We start from the raw sequence: 17,761 nt of genomic DNA on the forward strand, positions 1-17,761 counted from the left end.
TCTGTTTTTGTTATATCATGTACTAGCAGACTAAAAGTAGCATTTTTCTTCTCATTACTGGTTCAAAGAGAGCTAGTATGCTCTAAAATGTTAATGCATCTATGCCAGGCGCCCTTTCTTCCGTGCTGGGGTGGCTGCCCCCAAAGTCACAAACTGAGAAGTCTCGTCCTGCCTTCTGCCCACCTTTGTGTATAGGGTGAGAGCACTCTGTGGAACCCGTTGCTCCTCCCTGCCCAACCTGCGTGTAGGAAATACAGGTTTGCTCGATATCCCCAAACGCACTAATATGTATCTACGTTGCCTACCTGTGTGTGATACACACATGTTTACAGTGGTTATAAATCACAGGGGATTTGATGTTTAATAAGAAAGTCTGAAAAAACCTACAACCAAACCTTAAGGGAATAGTATGATACTCAGAAAGTGACCTGGTAACCTGGGAAGTGATGGTACTTGTGATGTAGCTTATCCTGTGCATCACTGGGAAGCAGAGAACAGAACGTGTACACCAGCAGTAACAAGAGGTGTTGCTGTGTACTGACTTTCCTTTGTTGTTGTTACCACCCAGTATTTTTTATCTAAGCATCTGCTTCTGGCTGTTGTTATGAGGTAAGGTACTGGGATAAGTGAGATGGTTCTGAAGGTCTTAGATGAGTGCCCATACAGAGGGGGTGGCACTGAATCTGAAAAGCTCCCAGCATCCCGTGCCGTGATTCTCCTCAGAAAACCTTTCTCCCCTCTGTGATATTCTGCAGACTGGCTGCAGAAGGGGTGGATGTGCCTTCCCCCAGGATGTCAGATTGCAGTTGTCTTCCTGCCTCTAAAACGGGGATGTTGCAAAGTGTAAACTGCCAGTAGCAGAGGTGAAGTTTCTCTGCACACATCAGAGGGTCACTGTTTTGTGGGGGAGGTGGGCTGTGTTTGTGTGCATTCAGTAGGAGACCACGCTGATTCTGTTCTGTAACTGAAGTTTGAAAAAAAAAAAAAGCAGAAGTGCTGTGTGGCTAGGAGGACACTGCACTTGTCAGCATACTTGCTTGCGTACAAAAAGGAAGAAGTGGTGTTGACTTATGAATAGGAAATATCCTACCTGATCAAGTGTGGGTGGGGATAATTCCTCCTCTAGAGCACCTGGTGCTGCGCTTGAGCAGGGGGAACAAAAATTTGTCCCGAGTAACTTTCCATTTAGTCTGGAAGAGATACCTTGTAATAACTGCTGGACTTCAGATACAATTAAGACGGTATGCTTTCTTCTTTCTGCTAGCTGAGTAAGAATGTATTTATTGATAGCCTGTGAAGCTACACTGTTCCTTTAACAAATGGAGAAAACAGCACTGACCTCCCCCTGGCTTCATTCATATGATCCCATTACGAAAGCTGGATTCTTTCCCTAGTGCAATATGTTTAGTATGTGCTTGGCTGTAAAACTGATAGCAATAAATTAAATGATAACCTATTGCTTTAGAGTAGTGCTTGGAATAGTGAAGCACTGAGGTGATTTGATGATTTCCTGCTTTGATGGAACTCTGGCAAAGGCATAGCACTTTGACAGTGAAAAAACAACTCCAAGACTGCAGCAGGTAATGGTTATGAATTTTAATAGGAATCTTTGTCTCCAAATAAAAGTTTTATATAAGATTAACTACTAGTGCTCCTTTTGGAGGCAGACATGAGCACACTCGCGTGCTGCTACTTTTAGCTGCCAAAGCTTCCTTAACGTTTTTATGGTGTTCTAGTGATGAACTGACTTAAGCTTTCCCTCTTCTGTATTTCATATGTGTTGATTTAGTTTCATTTGTAAAACTTGGTGTGCAGTAATTTACTTATCCACCTATTCCTGTATGTGCTTTGCGCTGCATCTTGGCTGTGATGTTTTTATGTGGTGAAGGTCCAGATAAGTCATAGTTATTGGTCAAGGGATAGTATTCTTATGGTGGTTTGAGTTCAAAACAAAAACTACTGAAGTCCTGCCTCCTAGAAATACTGAGAGTAATTACCACCACCAGTTTTGATGATACAATTATTCTTTTGTTTTAACTATTCACATTTTAAGTTGATTAAAATTTGGTGCTTCAAGCAAAGGATCAGAATGAAAAAAAATTAAATCTATCCTGTTGTCTGTCATTCAATTATCATAAAACTAACGGGAGATGTTACATTCTGAATAGTAATTCTGACAATGCATTTATTGGGTTAATACTTTCACAAAAAGTCTTCAGATTAATTTACAGTTAGAGAATTGGCTGTGAAAAATTCAAGTGAGATCTGAGAACTTCATTGCTGTCATTGTCTTGCACATCACTGCAACTAATGAAGGTTGTACTGTATGATCTTAGAACATTCTGGTGATTTTTGCTGGTGGCCACATTCTAGATGGAGAAATGTGATGTACTGAGATTCATGGGAGAAATACTTTTCCATCTGTGACACTCTTTGGAATCTTCTGACTAGTGTTTGAGCAAGGACCCCAATAATAATTCATACTTTCAAGCAAGGGCATGCCAAGTTTATTGAGGGGAGGAAAAAAAAAGCTTTATACAGATGTATGTAGACTAACGTAGATGTGATAAATGCTATCCTAGCAAATTTTTTTGTTACTAAAGCATCAGCATGATCGAGTGTTTTGTTTCACACTAACATTTTGTCTGGTCTAAGGCAGGTGCTCAAGCATCTCTGTGTTGTCTCTAAACCTAGAAAACCCCTTCTGCTTCAGAGGAAAAACTGAATAGTGTTTGGGTTTTTTTTTCTTCAAAACAGACCAAGAAAAGCATGTTGCATCCTGTTTCTGTGTCTCCAGTTTCTTTATTTTTCCAGATGAGTAGTCCTACCTTCTTCAGCAATCCCAAAAACGACAGCAAGCGCCTTCTCAAAACTTGCAGATAAAGATAATTTTTTGCTGTGACTTACTGGACCAAATTTTTCAAAGGAAACTGAAATTTTCTGTAAAGGTAGATTTTTTCTGGGGGGGAGGGGAGAGTTTTGTTCCATTTTGGCATTACTTCCATATGCAAACTTGAGAGAGCTAAAGGTGTTGCTTGCTGAGTTTCTCTGAAAATGTGGCCCTATATATCAAAAGGGCATTTAATATTGAAATATTACATTTAGGAGCTTCATATATTTGTATTTCAGAGATATTTAACTTAATTCAAGAAAACTGTGGCTGTGAAGTTATTTGGATGTTCCTTCAAAATCTGCTGTATAGCCTGAATTGGCTTGGCTTCTTTTGAAAGAGGTCCAGGTAGTGGATGCTGAGCTCTTTTCTACGTGGTCCTGACTCCTTTAAAGCAGTGATACAGAATAGTAGGTTTGTCTCTGCAAAAGTCACATCCAATAAAACTGCCTCATTGATTATGTTTTGCACGCCGTATGTTCTGAGCAGTGATGATTTTGATATAAGCACAAAAAGTAAAGGTAAAAGCAGGTAAAAGGTACTATTGAGAGAGTTTATTTTTAAGTAATGTGAACTATGAAGTTGCTCTGCTCCTAATACAGAGAAATAATTGAAGGATACTGTCTTGGTAGTGGCCCTAAAAATTCCAGGAATCTCTGTTACCCATTTCTGCTAGTTGTGTATGGTTTTATAGAATAAAGAAAAACAATCTGTACTCCCTAAAAATATCAGTTTAACATACTGTGCTCAAGAGAAAAACACTGAATTTATGTATCTGTCAAGTGTGTGTAGAAAGCTTTCTGTTCAAGCCCACTACAGGAGCGAACCACCTGAGCAAGCCGGTGGCGCGTTCCTGGCCTCGCAAGTCACGCACTAGAGCACTTCCCCTCCTTGCTGGCCGCAGGCACTCTGGCGTGGGGAGCGTATCGGAGTGCTGTACTGGCAGAGTTTGCCAGCCTATCTTCTTTGAAAAATATGAGTTCTGTCTTTTCACGACAGTAATCTAAGGTAAAAGACAGAGTTTGTGTCTGGCGTTCATTGTTCCAGAGTTTATTGCAGGAAAGTAAGGGGTGCTTAACTTTGCTCCAATTTTTATCTTGCAATCAGAGTGTAAGAAGAGCTAGTTCAGCTGCGTCCTAGAAAAGACACATGTTACTTTGACTTCAGGCTAGGATTTGTTTGTTTTACTGGGCACATTTGAGGGGGGAAAAAAAGAATCCAGTGATTAATCTGCTTTCTGTTTTGCATTTTAGAAATCAGATTTCAAAACTGTCTTTCTCTTAATGGCTTCTCCTTAAAACGGAGTCTGTAAGTCAGATTAACTTAAATGTTCTTATAAGCTGTGCTTATCTACACAGGGAAACTTGTCATTGTGGATGCTCTAGGATATTTGTTGTATGATTATATTCCAGTGTAATCATACTGGTATAAAGCATGGTACAAGGACAGAAATAAGAGTATGTTTCTCTTTGCAGGATAGTCTGAAAATGGACCATCTGCACCAGAATGCAATGATTTTTATACTAAGATAGTGAGTTACGGTAGTATAACTACAGTAGAATAAGTACATAAAAATTTACTATGTAAGACTGTTCTGGTTTTGAACAGCATTGCCAAATTATATTGCCCAGGGTGAGCGTTTGTGAAAATTGCTCACACATGTTGCCTGGTAATCTTTACGCTTGGACTGTTAAAACATCAAAATAACAGACTGAACAGAACTCCCCTTTCCATCAGGTGTCATTCTGTTTCCTCTATTTAGATCTTCTAAGCTTTATAGCTTCCTAAGTTAGCTTAGCAATTGCATCCTGTCCAATATTTAAAGTGATAAATGAAGTAGGAGTACATCATCACTTGAACTTTCATAGTGATTGTGTAGTAAGAAAAAGCTGTCAATATTTATATTATTTCTGTTTGCGTTGTTTAAACCCTACATACAGTCAGACCAAGTTTGTTTGTTGCCTTTTTTACAGGCGCGCGGTGACCTGGTTCAGGAACGGCACGGCGGCCAACCCCTGGCCGCTCGGTCCATCAGCTCACAGACACCAATGTGGTGGATGGCAAATGGCGTTTATTGCTGAACGACGTGACACTATATAGCCTAGGTTTACAATGTCACTTCCGTCTGCTTACATCATAAATCAAAAGCTGTTGGCTATCTGGAGGGGGGCCCTATGTTTCCGTACGGCGCGAGATCTTCCGGCCGCCAGGCCCTACCTAGCAACATTTGTTATCCTGCCTGGCAGTGCAGGCTGTCTAATAAATGAGTTGAGGGTTTCATCCTCTAATTTTGTCTTCCTCTTGAGTCTGGGGCTTACCTGTCATTGCTTCTTGGAGCATCAACCTTGTATCTTCTCAACTGACTGGCACTTTATGGGGCTTTCAGGGGAGATCTCTTGTACAGCATGTTTTGAAAGTGGGCATTTTATGAAGTGATGAATAGAAATAGGGTGGGTTTTTTTATTATTGGTGTTGAGAGTTTTTTTGATAATGGAAAGTGATTTAGGCTCTGAAGAAGTAGTTTCTGTTCCTCAAGTTTTTCATCCTAGCAACACTGTTACTCCCTAGGAACATTGCATTAAGTTTTGTTAAGCAGAACAGCTATTTGCTGTTTAAATATTTACTCTTGCAGCAACTTACTGTTGCAGCTGAAAGCAGGAAAATTTTAAATGAGCTTTTAAGCTGTTACATTATTGGAATTAAGTGTTTCCATAGGATCTGAAGTTTAGTTATTAAAAAAAAACCTCTTCCTGGGAAACTGAACCTCTGCCTGGAATCCCAAATTTAACTACTGTGGAAAGTTTTGTGTTTCTGGTTTGTATTTCCTAATAATATTAAATCTAGGTTTCTAGTAGATGTGCCTGAAAAGAAAAGAAAAAGGAAGCTTAAAGCCTTTGGGCTGTTGCTTCTCCCCAGTTAAACCAAAAAAACCTCGAACAACCAACGCCCCACCCTGCACCCTCACAAAAAGACAGAAAAACCAAAACAAACAAAAAAAACACCACCTCCAATGACAATGACAAAACCCCACAGAAAAGTCCGTGTTTCTAGTGGCTGTATTTTTTTAATACATGTTTGTTTGGCTGTGGTTGCTAACTTTGTCCTGATATGCAAATGAGAAGCTTCTGAATGCATTATTAGTTACACAGTTATATGAAAATCAGTAGATAAAACATTTAGACAAACTCTGTAGGAAATTACAACATTATTCTTGAAAATGCGAAAGTAAAAATAGTGATGTGCTGTGATTCATGAGATCTCTGATCATAAGTGCTGAGTCATTAAGCCACTCCCATAGGTAGTGAAACTTAACATGCATGAATTGGGACAGAACCTCAAAGATGGGGAAACTGGGTATCATCTGTTCGTATCTGCCATTTTTCATCTGAATAAAATACTGTTTACTTAAATCAGAATTCCAATAATATATCTCGTGGGGATGACTGTGCATGTTGGATCCTTCTAGATATATATAGGTGCAAACATGTGGATTTAATCTGACCTCAGTGCTCTGTTACTCTTTCTTTTGCCACACTGCTGGGTACGCTCAAACAGCTTAGTAACAGAGCTGTTCTTTCTGTGTTGTACAGGACAAATTTGGAAGCGCTTCAGAAGAAGCTGGAAGAACTGGAGTTGGACGAACAGCAACGAAAGCGCCTTGAAGCTTTCCTTACCCAGAAACAAAAAGTTGGAGAGCTGAAGGATGATGACTTCGAGAAGATCAGTGAGCTGGGAGCAGGAAATGGTGGTGTGGTCTTCAAAGTATCTCACAAGCCTTCTGGTCTCATAATGGCAAGAAAGGTGAGTGCCTAAAAATAGGAAGTTAGGGGTTACTCTTATAAAGGAGGCTGTCTTCAATGAAATAGTGACTTTATTTAGAGAAGTAAGTGGTGTTAACACAAGAACATTACTAATGGAAACTTTCACAAAAGTTGTGTTTCAAAAAGTAGGAAAGGTTGCATTTGCTTATGCTAAACTTCCCAGATTTTCAGAAATTGTTCCATATGTTAGTAATTAAAGTATAGGCATTCATTCCCCCCCCCCCCTTTTTTTTTTCCATTTTGACAATACTATCTTTTCAGGTGAGTGTATGTCTTTGAAAGAAAATGTTGTAGACTCTATAGTGAGTAGAAGGCCTAAAAACTTGCCAAAAGGTATAAATTAGAGAAAAGGGATAATACCTTGTATTCTGGGCTGTAAGTTCAGAGGAATGGAAAAGATATCACCTGTCCTAAGATCTTCCTTCCCAGCTGTAGACCAGAAAAGGGCCTCTAGATGATACTGGAAAAAGAAAACTCAAAAAAACTGAGAATGAGGGAATGCATTGGAGTACAGTGACATCTCCTGTTCTATAGTTTCATCATGGGGTGCTGGTGGCTTCTGTACAAAAAGGTGCTTGCCCTTCTGGTGAGATTATTTTGCAATGATTCAGCTCTATGCTTTACAACTAATAGTGGTTGTGACCTAGTTTGTAAGAGAACTGAGTTGGTTTTTTTTTTTAACTGAAATAGCTTGATGTTTTAATTCTCATTTTGTTTGTGAGGAGCTTTTGCTTTCTCTCAATATCCCTCAGAACCAAGTATAGTAAGGGAACATGCATCTCTGATACTGGCTGATTATTTTCATTAGGACACCTCATACCTCTTCTTTCCAGAAGCAAAACTCATTGCCCAGGTGGCACTTGTTTACAAGGCAGTGTGCCAGCACGTATGTCATTGTACTGCAGCGGGTGAGGTGGCAGGCAGGTTACTGTGGTTCACCCAGCCTTTCAGAAGGATAAAACACAGGTTGTGCTCAAATCCCAGATTGCATTGTTATACTTCTGTGTTTGTAAATTCAGAAGTTGAAAGAGTTCAGGTATCTCTTTTTCTTAAGAAGACACGGTTATCTTCAGCAAAACTAAAGGCAAACGTGCATGTACTAGTTTTAGAATAAACCATGCTCAGTACACTGACAGTTTGAAGAGAAGCAAAGAAAAATGCCCATTTTTGAGGTGTGAGAATTTTAAAAAAATATGCAAATCACTGAGGTTTTCTTCAACTAACTCAATTTAATTGATTTTTTTTTTTCCACCTACTGTGCGCTTAACAGGAAGTGTTGCCCCAGTTCATTAATATTTGATGCAACTGAGGTGTTTGAACTGCAATTTTTCTTTCATATATTGACTAAAATCTGATTTCCATAATGTCTGTTAGTCTTCCCTTTCACAAAAGAAATACACTTGTATTGTATGAGATAAACAGTCTAGTAGAACAAAGTATTGTATGTAGTTTCCCCTTTAGATTCAGTTTGCAGAGTGTTTAATTCGAGGTTCAGCTCATTCCTTCTACTAAGGCTTTACAAACACCTATGCAATTATTTTTCAGCAGCTGCTTCTGAGTCAGTATGTCTTTGACACGTTTCCTTTAGACATTTATTCATGGCTTTTCTTGAACATAAAGAACTTCAGTTTCTGAACTACCCATGAAAAACAGAGAAGTGAAGAAAATGTGCTGGAACAAGAAGTTTCTAGTAAAGAAGCCTTTTGGGAAAAAAAGAGGTAGAAATCCCACCTTTTCATGGGTGCTGATGTTTCAACCTTCTTTATGCTGTATTGTAGTGTTTTCTTTTCCCTTTGCCACTAAGAAAATAAGGATTATTTTATAATTAAGTCAGAATAATTCTTGTTGAAAGGGTCCTCAGGAGGTCATGCAGTCCGACCTTCTCAAAGCAGTCGTGAGATCAGAGCAGGCTGCTCAAGGCCTTATCCAGCTATGTATTGAAAACCTCTCTGAACAACCTGTTCCTTCTGAATGGCACTTTGCCACTTCAGAAAATAATAGTGGTTTATTTTACAGTTAATTCATCTAGAGATCAAGCCGGCTATTCGAAACCAGATCATTCGTGAACTGCAAGTTCTACATGAGTGCAACTCTCCATACATAGTGGGCTTTTATGGAGCTTTTTACAGTGATGGAGAAATCAGCATTTGCATGGAACATATGGTAAGTACATATAAATCTGTCTTAGCTTGCAGCTAGTAACAGCCCATTAATGCAAAACCCGAGTTCAACAGGACTGGAGTTAACAAGGTAGACCTTCCTGCATGAATAAAGAATGAAATTCTGTGTTCTGGATTTACTTTGCAAATCCAAGGTTGGGATTGGTAGTCTGTTTTATTCCCTTCTCCAGTATCTGTTCTTCTGTAGAAGTCAAAGCTGTACAAATGTAGCCTCCCAATTGCTTCTCCTTTATCCGCGGCCCTTTTTACTTTGTTTTATTTAAAAAATTTTACCCAGTTCTGCTGCTTAGACACTTGTTCTGATTTGGGGTTAGTTTTTGTTTTTGTGCAGAGTGAACAAAATCACTCTGATACTACAGCTGTATAGTCCTTCGTAGCTATTATAATAAGAATATAGTTTATTCTTATTTAGATGAATCCATATATTTTGTCTCCTTTTTTCAAATTTTATGGAAAATGCAAACAAAGAATAGTGCACAGGAAGTGAACAAGCCCAGAAGGATCTTACACAACTTTTTAATATAGCAACAATATTTTTAACTGTGTTTCATTTTAATAGAAAAGTACACGTTCTTCTCGACTTCTGTTTGCCTTTCTCTAACCATATGGAGCCAAACACTAAAAGTAAATTTTCTGTAATTAAAGGTCAGTCAGACTTTTTGCCTCATTTGCTTAGTAGAGGATGTTTTTAACAATATGAAATACAGCAAGGCTGAAGACATCTTTTATTTTTTTCCCCTGAAAAAAAATGTTTCTTTGGAGAGAAACCTTATTTTTTCTGGAAAGTACATGTGATTGTTTTAATGCTTCTCTGGTCTTCTCTTACGGAAATTTTTAGAAGAAATCGATGGTTGCCTAGAAACGAGTGATCATGATCCAGTTTTTAAGCATGTGCTAGCCGAATAGAAGGTGTGCATACCCCAAAATACAAATGACTATTGGGAATTATACAGAAGTTAGTTTCTCAGAACTGAAAAGAATAGTGAAAAATAAGAAAATAAATGTTAAAAATGCCTGAGCATTGCTTCAGAATACACTATTAAATGTCCCAGGTGTGCACCTCTGCAATTGTTAAAAGAGCGCATATGTTAATGCATGCCAAAAGAGAGGTGATGGTGGCATATAATTACACGTTGAAATAAAAGGCCTAAAGAATCTCAATTTGTCAATGAAAAATTAACAGGAGCAATTGGGTTTTGGAAGTTGCTAAGCAGGGAATGATACATCTGACAATAGACATCTCTTAGGCTGAAGAGAAGGCAGTATGAAGTCTGGTGTTTCAGTGCTGAATCTGATGTAGGCTGGACTGGATACAAGATTTTACACATAGAACAGTTGATCAGTAAGGTATGAAATATAAAGAGAAGGTGGATTATTTAAACTGTAGTCTTAATTAAGCCGTTAAGCTGTTAGCTTAATGCAGGTGATTATGTGGAAGTTTTTGGTCTCCTTTTGGATAAAAGATTAGATGAGAATCTCCATGGTCTTTTTTGTACCTATCTTTCAATTACTGTCAGTCAAAATTCTTATTTTTAGCAGTGAGTTACAAAACATAAGTATGAATATGAACAAAAAGTTGGAGGTGGAAAAAGCATGGAACTTGAAGATTTGAGCGTTTTATATTTTTAGCTATATAAATTCAAAAGCAGTGCATAACTTTGCTTAGCAGCAGGTATTTAACGGGCAAAAGGTTTGGAGTCTCCTTCCAAAGGACACTGAAGGTTGCACTGGGCAGTCGAATTGTATTCGGCCTCTTCCAGGACTGGAGCTAGTCCTCAAGGAGGGGGGCGGGAAATAATGGTGTGTTTCTCTGCATGAAATCTTTGTTAATATACTGGGGTCTCTGCTGAGAAAGCTGTCCAGAAATACAGTCTAGTTATGTAAGAGTTTTATATAGACTTTTTTCTGTTGGTGTATTTTTAATCGAGTACAGTGTATGTGGGTGTGTTTTTTACAAAAATACATGATCAAATAAGTATTTACATACTTTCCTTCTCTTAAGAGTTTTGTACTTCAGTCCTCAAATAATAAAACTTTGTATTCTAGCTTTTTGCTCTACATGTACAGATGATAATGAAAACTTCCAAAAGCTAGGTTAAAGTAGAAGACAGTTACTTTTCTCTAGTTGGATTTTTGTCTTTGAGTACTAGGAGGTATCAAATGCTGATCCAGACAACAGGATACTGTTGTTTTGTTTTTTTTTTTAATTTGAGAGATAATTTTCTAATTTCTTCTTTGTACAATCTCTGTTCTAGATTTTCTAGAATTATGCACAAGCCTATTGTTGGATTAGTTGCTAAAAATAAATAGCATTTTTTACAGTTTTCCTTCTCAAAAGCTCTTGGCAACAATGGAGTGTATTTGACTTTGGGGGTGTGTGTGCCTGCATTTATTTATTTAGTCTAATAAGATCAGCAAGATTGTTAAACTTTAAAAATGTATCTTCCTATTTTGGCTCTGAGAGCCATGCCAAATCAACCCTCCATCCTTGGAAGCTGACAGTCGGCCCGATATGCAGAGCGAAGAGGCCAACTTTATCTGTGTGGGATCTCATCATGGGAGATGAGGGGAACAGGGATCCAGGTTTAATGATGATCATGGGGTGCCACCAGCACATGTTACATTCAGGAGGAGAACTCTGTTTTTTCCAGTTTTCATCCCTGTAATCAGGATCATAAAATCTATTAATTCTGACTTTTGGATGCGGAGAGTGTGTCATGGCATGCCTGTGACAAGAAAAAAACTCGTATGTTACTGCAGTGGACCTAAAGGTACAGACACTTGTAAGATTCTTCATGCTTGGTTGACAGCTATTTGTGGACAGTACTTCCTTAACAAGTTCCAAACCATGGAAATGCTAGTATGAAAGATCATTGTGTGAAGTGTTTATTTGAGAGGATGTTGTTACTGGCTAAATGTTTGTTTAAAATAAACATAAACCTGACTATTTCCTGTTGAAGTGACTTATTTCTTTCAGATATGCACCGTAACAATGTTAAACATGAAAATCAATGCTTTTTACCTCACCAAATTGAAGCTTCAGTCCTGTCTAAAATGTTTGAGAGTAATTTGATTAGAGCTTGACTATTCAAAAATTTATTATTAGGATGGTGGCTCCTTGGATCAAGTACTGAAAAAGGCTGGAAGAATTCCAGAGCAGATACTGGGCAAAGTTAGCATTGCGGTAAGTGTGTTTGTAGCTCTTGAAGGCTGGGAGCGGGTACGTGTGTCTTTGTGTGGTAATGCCAGATCCAGGAAGCTGCCACTTCAGGACTGAAGGATGTGGGAGAGAGAAATATTACCGGATTAAGTACGTCGCTTGCTTTTAAAAAAGTCAGTCTCTGTAACATGTCATTTGGTAGATCAGGGCATTGGAATGTGTAACACATTCTATTGTGTTTGCTTTGATTTTCTGCTTTTGTATCAGCTGATCTTTCTGGATAAGAACAGAATTAGCACTTCATTAAATTTTTTTTAATTACATGGTTATCTCTTCATATCTATTGTGCAACAAACTCTGTATGCAAAACTTCCAGCAAGATGTTGCTTGACTATCTTTTTCTAGTCTGAGCTAGATGTACAGATTAAAACATACTGATTTGCAATGATTACATTTGGGGATTTCTGTCCTGTTGCATTCAGCTGGAATTCTTCTATAGACAAAGCATGCAATTATGTCTTCTGCTTCATAAATTAATATTTTTATTTTGTCTTTAGGTAATAAAAGGGCTCACGTATCTGAGAGAAAAGCATAAAATAATGCACAGAGGTGAGATAAAATTTTACGTTGTAACTTTTCTTGAATATAATTTTTATTCAAGTTACAATACATGCTTTTTCTGTGGTTGGTTCTTTATGGCTCAATATGGCTTTGGTTCAGAGGGTTTTTCTTGGGTGTAAGGCAATGTCTGAATTTCTTACTATGACTATCACGTATCTTCTCTGCTATCTTACTGTGGTTTATCTGGGATTATTTTTTTTTTTTTTTTTTTTTTGCCAGTTTGCTTGCTGGCAGAGTGACTTGGCTGGATTGGCAGCATGCACTAGAGCTGGCAATCTTGAGACCAGAAAGAGGTACTTCCTCTGCAGTCAAGATAGGAATATGTTGAAGGACCAGAGTGATTCAATCTCTGTTTCCCTTAATTACCAAATAAGCCTTCCTGCATTTTCTGGGAAGAGAAGAATGTTTTTTCTACACAAAAAAGTACATGGTAAACTTCTAGGTCAACACAGACAGGTGCAGAAACAGGCTGCAGTCTTGGACAATAGTATGCACTGGAGAAGCTCTCAAACATTTCTACCTGCAGCAATGGCACTAGGTCCAAGTTAACTATTGCCGAGTGTAGCTGCAGGGAGGGCATACTCTGTGTAGTACAGTTGTGGGTATCTTTCTTAAAGAGCACTTGAAATGAGGCAACATGTATGGAGGTAAGCTCTTCACGTAGCTTCCATTCCTGTACTCAGTTGAGACAGAGAAGCCAAAGGCAGTTAAGATACCTATAGATGGGGTTTTGTAGTGGCATAATTAACTCTTCATGAAGAAAACGCTATTTAAAAAGCATTGTCCCACTGTATCTATTTCTTCATCACAACTGCTAGTTTTTTGGTAGTACAGATCTAATAAGGATGGCAACAACAAACTTTGGAAATATTCAAAGTTAAAACCTCTGGCCTAAAATTAATTTGTCAGTTCAACACTTACTATTGCCATTAAAACTTTTAAAAGAAAGTCAGTCTTTCTACCAGCTGTCTTACATTGACATGCTATTTATAGACATCTGTCATGCAGAATTGTATCTCTTTTTATACTTAAATGATTTTAAAAACATGCTGAAGCTATGTAAAATGAGTGTTGCTGCTATACTCCTGCAGTCTTTAGTTACTTTACCGTAAAATAAATGCACTGCCTTATTTTCAGCTTAGTCATCCTTTTTAAAATCCAGCTTTCATTAATTTGTTGCATGTTCCATCAAACAAAGATGACACTTGATATGGTAAAGTAATAAGTTATATTATTCCTGACATGAGTGTAAGTTGAAGGCTGGAGACGGAGAGTTTCATGGTTTCTGTTTGAGTGGCACTATTCATTGTGGTGATCGTGCAATGTGTATAAACCATGCCAACTGTTCGGTGAGTTTTGTACCATATGAGATCAATCTTCATATGATAAAAATATCTTCATCAGACACTAATATGTGTCTGAGTTTACATCTGTTGGCCAGACCAAAAAGAGTAATTGGCAATCGTAGCTTATACAATCTGTTGTAGGATCACCTTAGAGTGAAGTAGACTGTATTTATTACACGTTTCTATCCTGTTTTATTTTTTTTAAACCATCAAATATAGCTCTTTTCCAGAGAAAGGAGGCTGGAGTAGGCTGTGAAGATATCTGGTGGTAGTTGTGAAGTCATTTGTCTTTGCATAAAGGAGACTCTTAGGAAAGGAGGTAATATTGGTTTAGGGCGTACTGGAAGAGTTACTGTTGTATTCTGTAGTTCTCAATTCAGCCATAGCAGTGGTTTGTTCCCATGTTGGTCACTTGGCATTTTTGCGTTGTTATTCAGCTGGCTGCTGAGACAGCAATTTTTTTTCCAGTTTTACAGCGTGTAAATCTGATAAATTCAAAATAAAGCTCTCCTGATCTTGTTTAGGTGCAGCTTAACTCACAGTATTTGCAACATCAGAGATTATACTTTAACTGCATGGACCAACAAAGGTTCCTCTTCTATGTTGCTTCCAATGTTACTGGATTGAAAGTGTCCTGCAGCGTGTAGTTTCATGTAAAAATTGTGATTCTCATTTTTTCAGCTCAGCTTTCATGCTCTATGCTCTGACAACATCAGGAATACGTGACCTTTATACTTTTTGCAGAAGCTGACATTGAAATGTGTGATGTCTGATAAAGTGGGAGCTAAAATGACATTTTGGAAATTGGTCATGGCTGGTGCTAGCAGCTAAAAGGAAAACCAGTCAGAACAACATTTATGTCTCTTGACACATGGAGCCGAATTTGCTGGCTTCTGTGTTACAGGTTGCCCTTTGTGCATTAATCATAGACCTCCCATATGTAGGCTGGACCTCATGTGTAAGCTGTCACACTAGACTGTTGCAACTTATGTTTGAGGAGGGCAGTGATTCAGCTTCCCGCACATCAGATTTGAGCGAGATGCTCTCCTGCTGTGTGCAGCTCTCTCCTGGAGGTTGGCTGATGCTCAGCTGTTTACTGGCTGTACTGTTGTGTGGTACTCATGATTAAGGACGGATTGGCAAGTGGAAAAAATGTAATACATGAAAAGTATGTAGAGTGAAATGGTGTCAGTAGGGTTTAGCATTGTCAGAACATGCTTAGATAATGCACGTCTGCACGTTAAATGTGGCTTCAAAATACAAGAATACCATTGTAGATACCAAATAGCAGAGAAGCTTCCTGTGCTATAATTTTACTTTCCTTAGGCTTTTTTAAAATTTCTGATGTGTTAAAAACTCTTGGAGTCAGGTGGCCTTGGGTTAAGGATGCTGCCTAGTGAAGCCAAAATGGAGCCAGGTCTGTAGTACAAGAACAGCAGTATGTTACACTAGGAAAACCCTTGTAGTGTAAGTGAAGCTTTTTTTGGCAAAGTCAACGCTTTTCCAGACTGTCTCTTTCTTGAATCCCAGCTGAAATAAATAGTACTAGTACAAGCACATTTGTCCTGGTATAACCGGGTCAGCGTCACTGTGGTGACACAGCTATAATAATCAGATTTCTGTGGTTTACTTTATTTAGCCCCTATAGTTTGCCCTCAGTGATTATCTAGCACTGCACTGACATAGTGTGACCAACATCTAACATGTACTCTTTGTTCCCCCTCATCCTGTTGCTGGGGAAAAATGTGTGCAGTTGGTGAGCTTGGTTTAATAAAGGTTTTTTGGGGTTGTGTTGTGTTGAGTGTGGGAGACTTAAAAATGAATTATGTCCTCACTAAACATAAGTGCATAGCAACATAAGGCCAAAAAAATTTCTCGGATGTAAAGAGAGCAAGGCTCGTGGTAACTCATTTTCAGGGAGGAATTTATTCCATTACTGTATTTTGTTACTTGTGTGTGATACGGCAATACCAGCAAGCTTGTAATACTGACCTGGCCTTTGAGATTACCAGGAAAAGTAGAAGTATGGTGCTGTAAAACATCTTCTAACAGTAAGATGCAAAATGTTGAGTTTATATGCTTTTATTTAAAAAAGGAACTGTTTAGCATGAAAACAGCTGTGTTGCCTACCCAGTAAATAAACACACCATTCTCAATATTTTTGGTTGGGGATTATTTTTTTTTGATGCAATGTAATGCTACAAAATATAAGACTTGCGCAGGGGCAGGAATCTGTGTGTGGGATCCCTACTTTGAAACACATAGGTACCCATCTTGGTTTTTGGTTCCTGGACTAGTCTCACCCATTAATGTAGATTTTAACTGAAGTGTTTGTGTCGCTGCTTTTGTTGCACTGTATATAAACCTGGGGAAGAAAAATCAGTTTAAATCAAGTTGTCAGGAGCTTCAGGTAATGCTTTGTTTCTCTAGCTCTTAGTGTTGCAATGAACTGTTCAATAGGCTAAGTGCACGCAGAGCAGTTTAAGACAACCTAATTTTCTTAGGCTATGCAACTTCATCAAAGTACTATTTTTTTAAGATCAGAGATTGAGTATCCTCTTTGAATAGAGAGTTGTGAAGTTCTGTATGTTGGTGTAGTTGATGTCATTACTTGTCATTGGACAGCTCAAGGAAGAAGTCATTAGGGCTTGTTAAGGAAGGAATGGAAAATACGGTGGTTTTACAGACCATTAGCTCGTCTGGACCGCCACGCTTTGTTTTGGTCCTCCCAGAAAAGACATGATGGAAACTGCAAAACTTCTGGAAAACAAACTGGTGGGATACAAAGCAAGCATAGAAAAGGAAGGGGCAAGGAGCATGACTGTGGTAGATACTTTTACATATTCTGTGAAAGATATTTGTATCAGGGAAAGTCATTGAAAATGCTGCTACTTTGGTCCTATTTACCTTTGTGGTTAATACCAGAAGGCACTAAATAAGGAAAGAAATGTCCTGTAACTAATTATAAAGTATAGTCCTGCAAGTTAAGACACAAACTTTTTTGCTGTATTTTGTCTCTGGTTGAATAAAACTCCTCGAAGTTAATCAGAACATGATTTTAGTTGGTTTTGTGCACAGTCTGGAGTGGGATTTCCTCTGGAAATCCTTGTCTCGCACAGGAGGTGCTTCGTAAGGTTTCTGAATTCCAGCTGCAGCCTGCAACTCCAGGGCAGGAGGTACCCTGCAGCAGGGATGCTGTCAGTGGTCTGTCCTAGTGTGTTAATTCCTGGAGTATTCTTAGGAGATCCTGGTTTAGGGGAATTGAAATTGGTTGGAAGATTCCGATAATGTGCTGCAAGACAAATATGTTCTCAAGTGTCTGGCTACCCAGTAACTTTTGTACAAAAAGAAATTCTTCCTGTTGGTGTTACGAAGAAGTCCAGGGCCACCTTTCTTTCAGAATGAGCTAGGTTAGTGCCTGTGGGGGCGAGCAGGGCTCAGCAGAGGAGGCGTGCCTCTTAGAGAGATTACAGAGATCCCTGTAAATCCTGGGAACTTCTTTGTATTAATTAGCTCCCTTTTTAGGGTCATGTATCCATCCCTCTGGACCGGCTAAGGACTTCTCTAGAATTACACTGCTCGTGTTTCTGGGTTGTCTGGGATGATACATGAAATGTCCTTTCACTTTACTTAAAACTTAAATACTTACCTGGCATGCTTGGTTTTCCTTTCTAGACCTGTCAGTTTCTTGCAAGTTACAGCATACGTTTTGAAGGATGCCTTGGCATCCCTATTCCATTTGG

At 38.6% G+C, this 17,761-nt stretch overlaps 1 protein-coding gene across 1 annotated transcript in view; it reads left to right on the forward strand.

Moving 5' to 3' along the window:
• The window catches only part of MAP2K1 (mitogen-activated protein kinase kinase 1), a 40,412-nt gene that overhangs the window by 11,586 nt on the left and 11,065 nt on the right, over positions 1 to 17,761 (forward strand). The window contains exons 2-5 of the mRNA XM_080396978.1: positions 6,481 to 6,691; positions 8,728 to 8,874; positions 11,998 to 12,075; positions 12,609 to 12,660. Coding sequence (XP_080253104.1) covers positions 6,481 to 6,691; positions 8,728 to 8,874; positions 11,998 to 12,075; positions 12,609 to 12,660 — 488 coding nt within the window. The remainder of the gene's footprint in view (positions 1 to 6,480; positions 6,692 to 8,727; positions 8,875 to 11,997; positions 12,076 to 12,608; positions 12,661 to 17,761) is intronic.

The sequence above is a fragment of the Falco punctatus genome (genome assembly GCF_963210335.1).
Source record: "Falco punctatus genome assembly, chromosome: 7".
NCBI classification, from domain to species: domain Eukaryota; kingdom Metazoa; phylum Chordata; class Aves; order Falconiformes; family Falconidae; genus Falco; species Falco punctatus.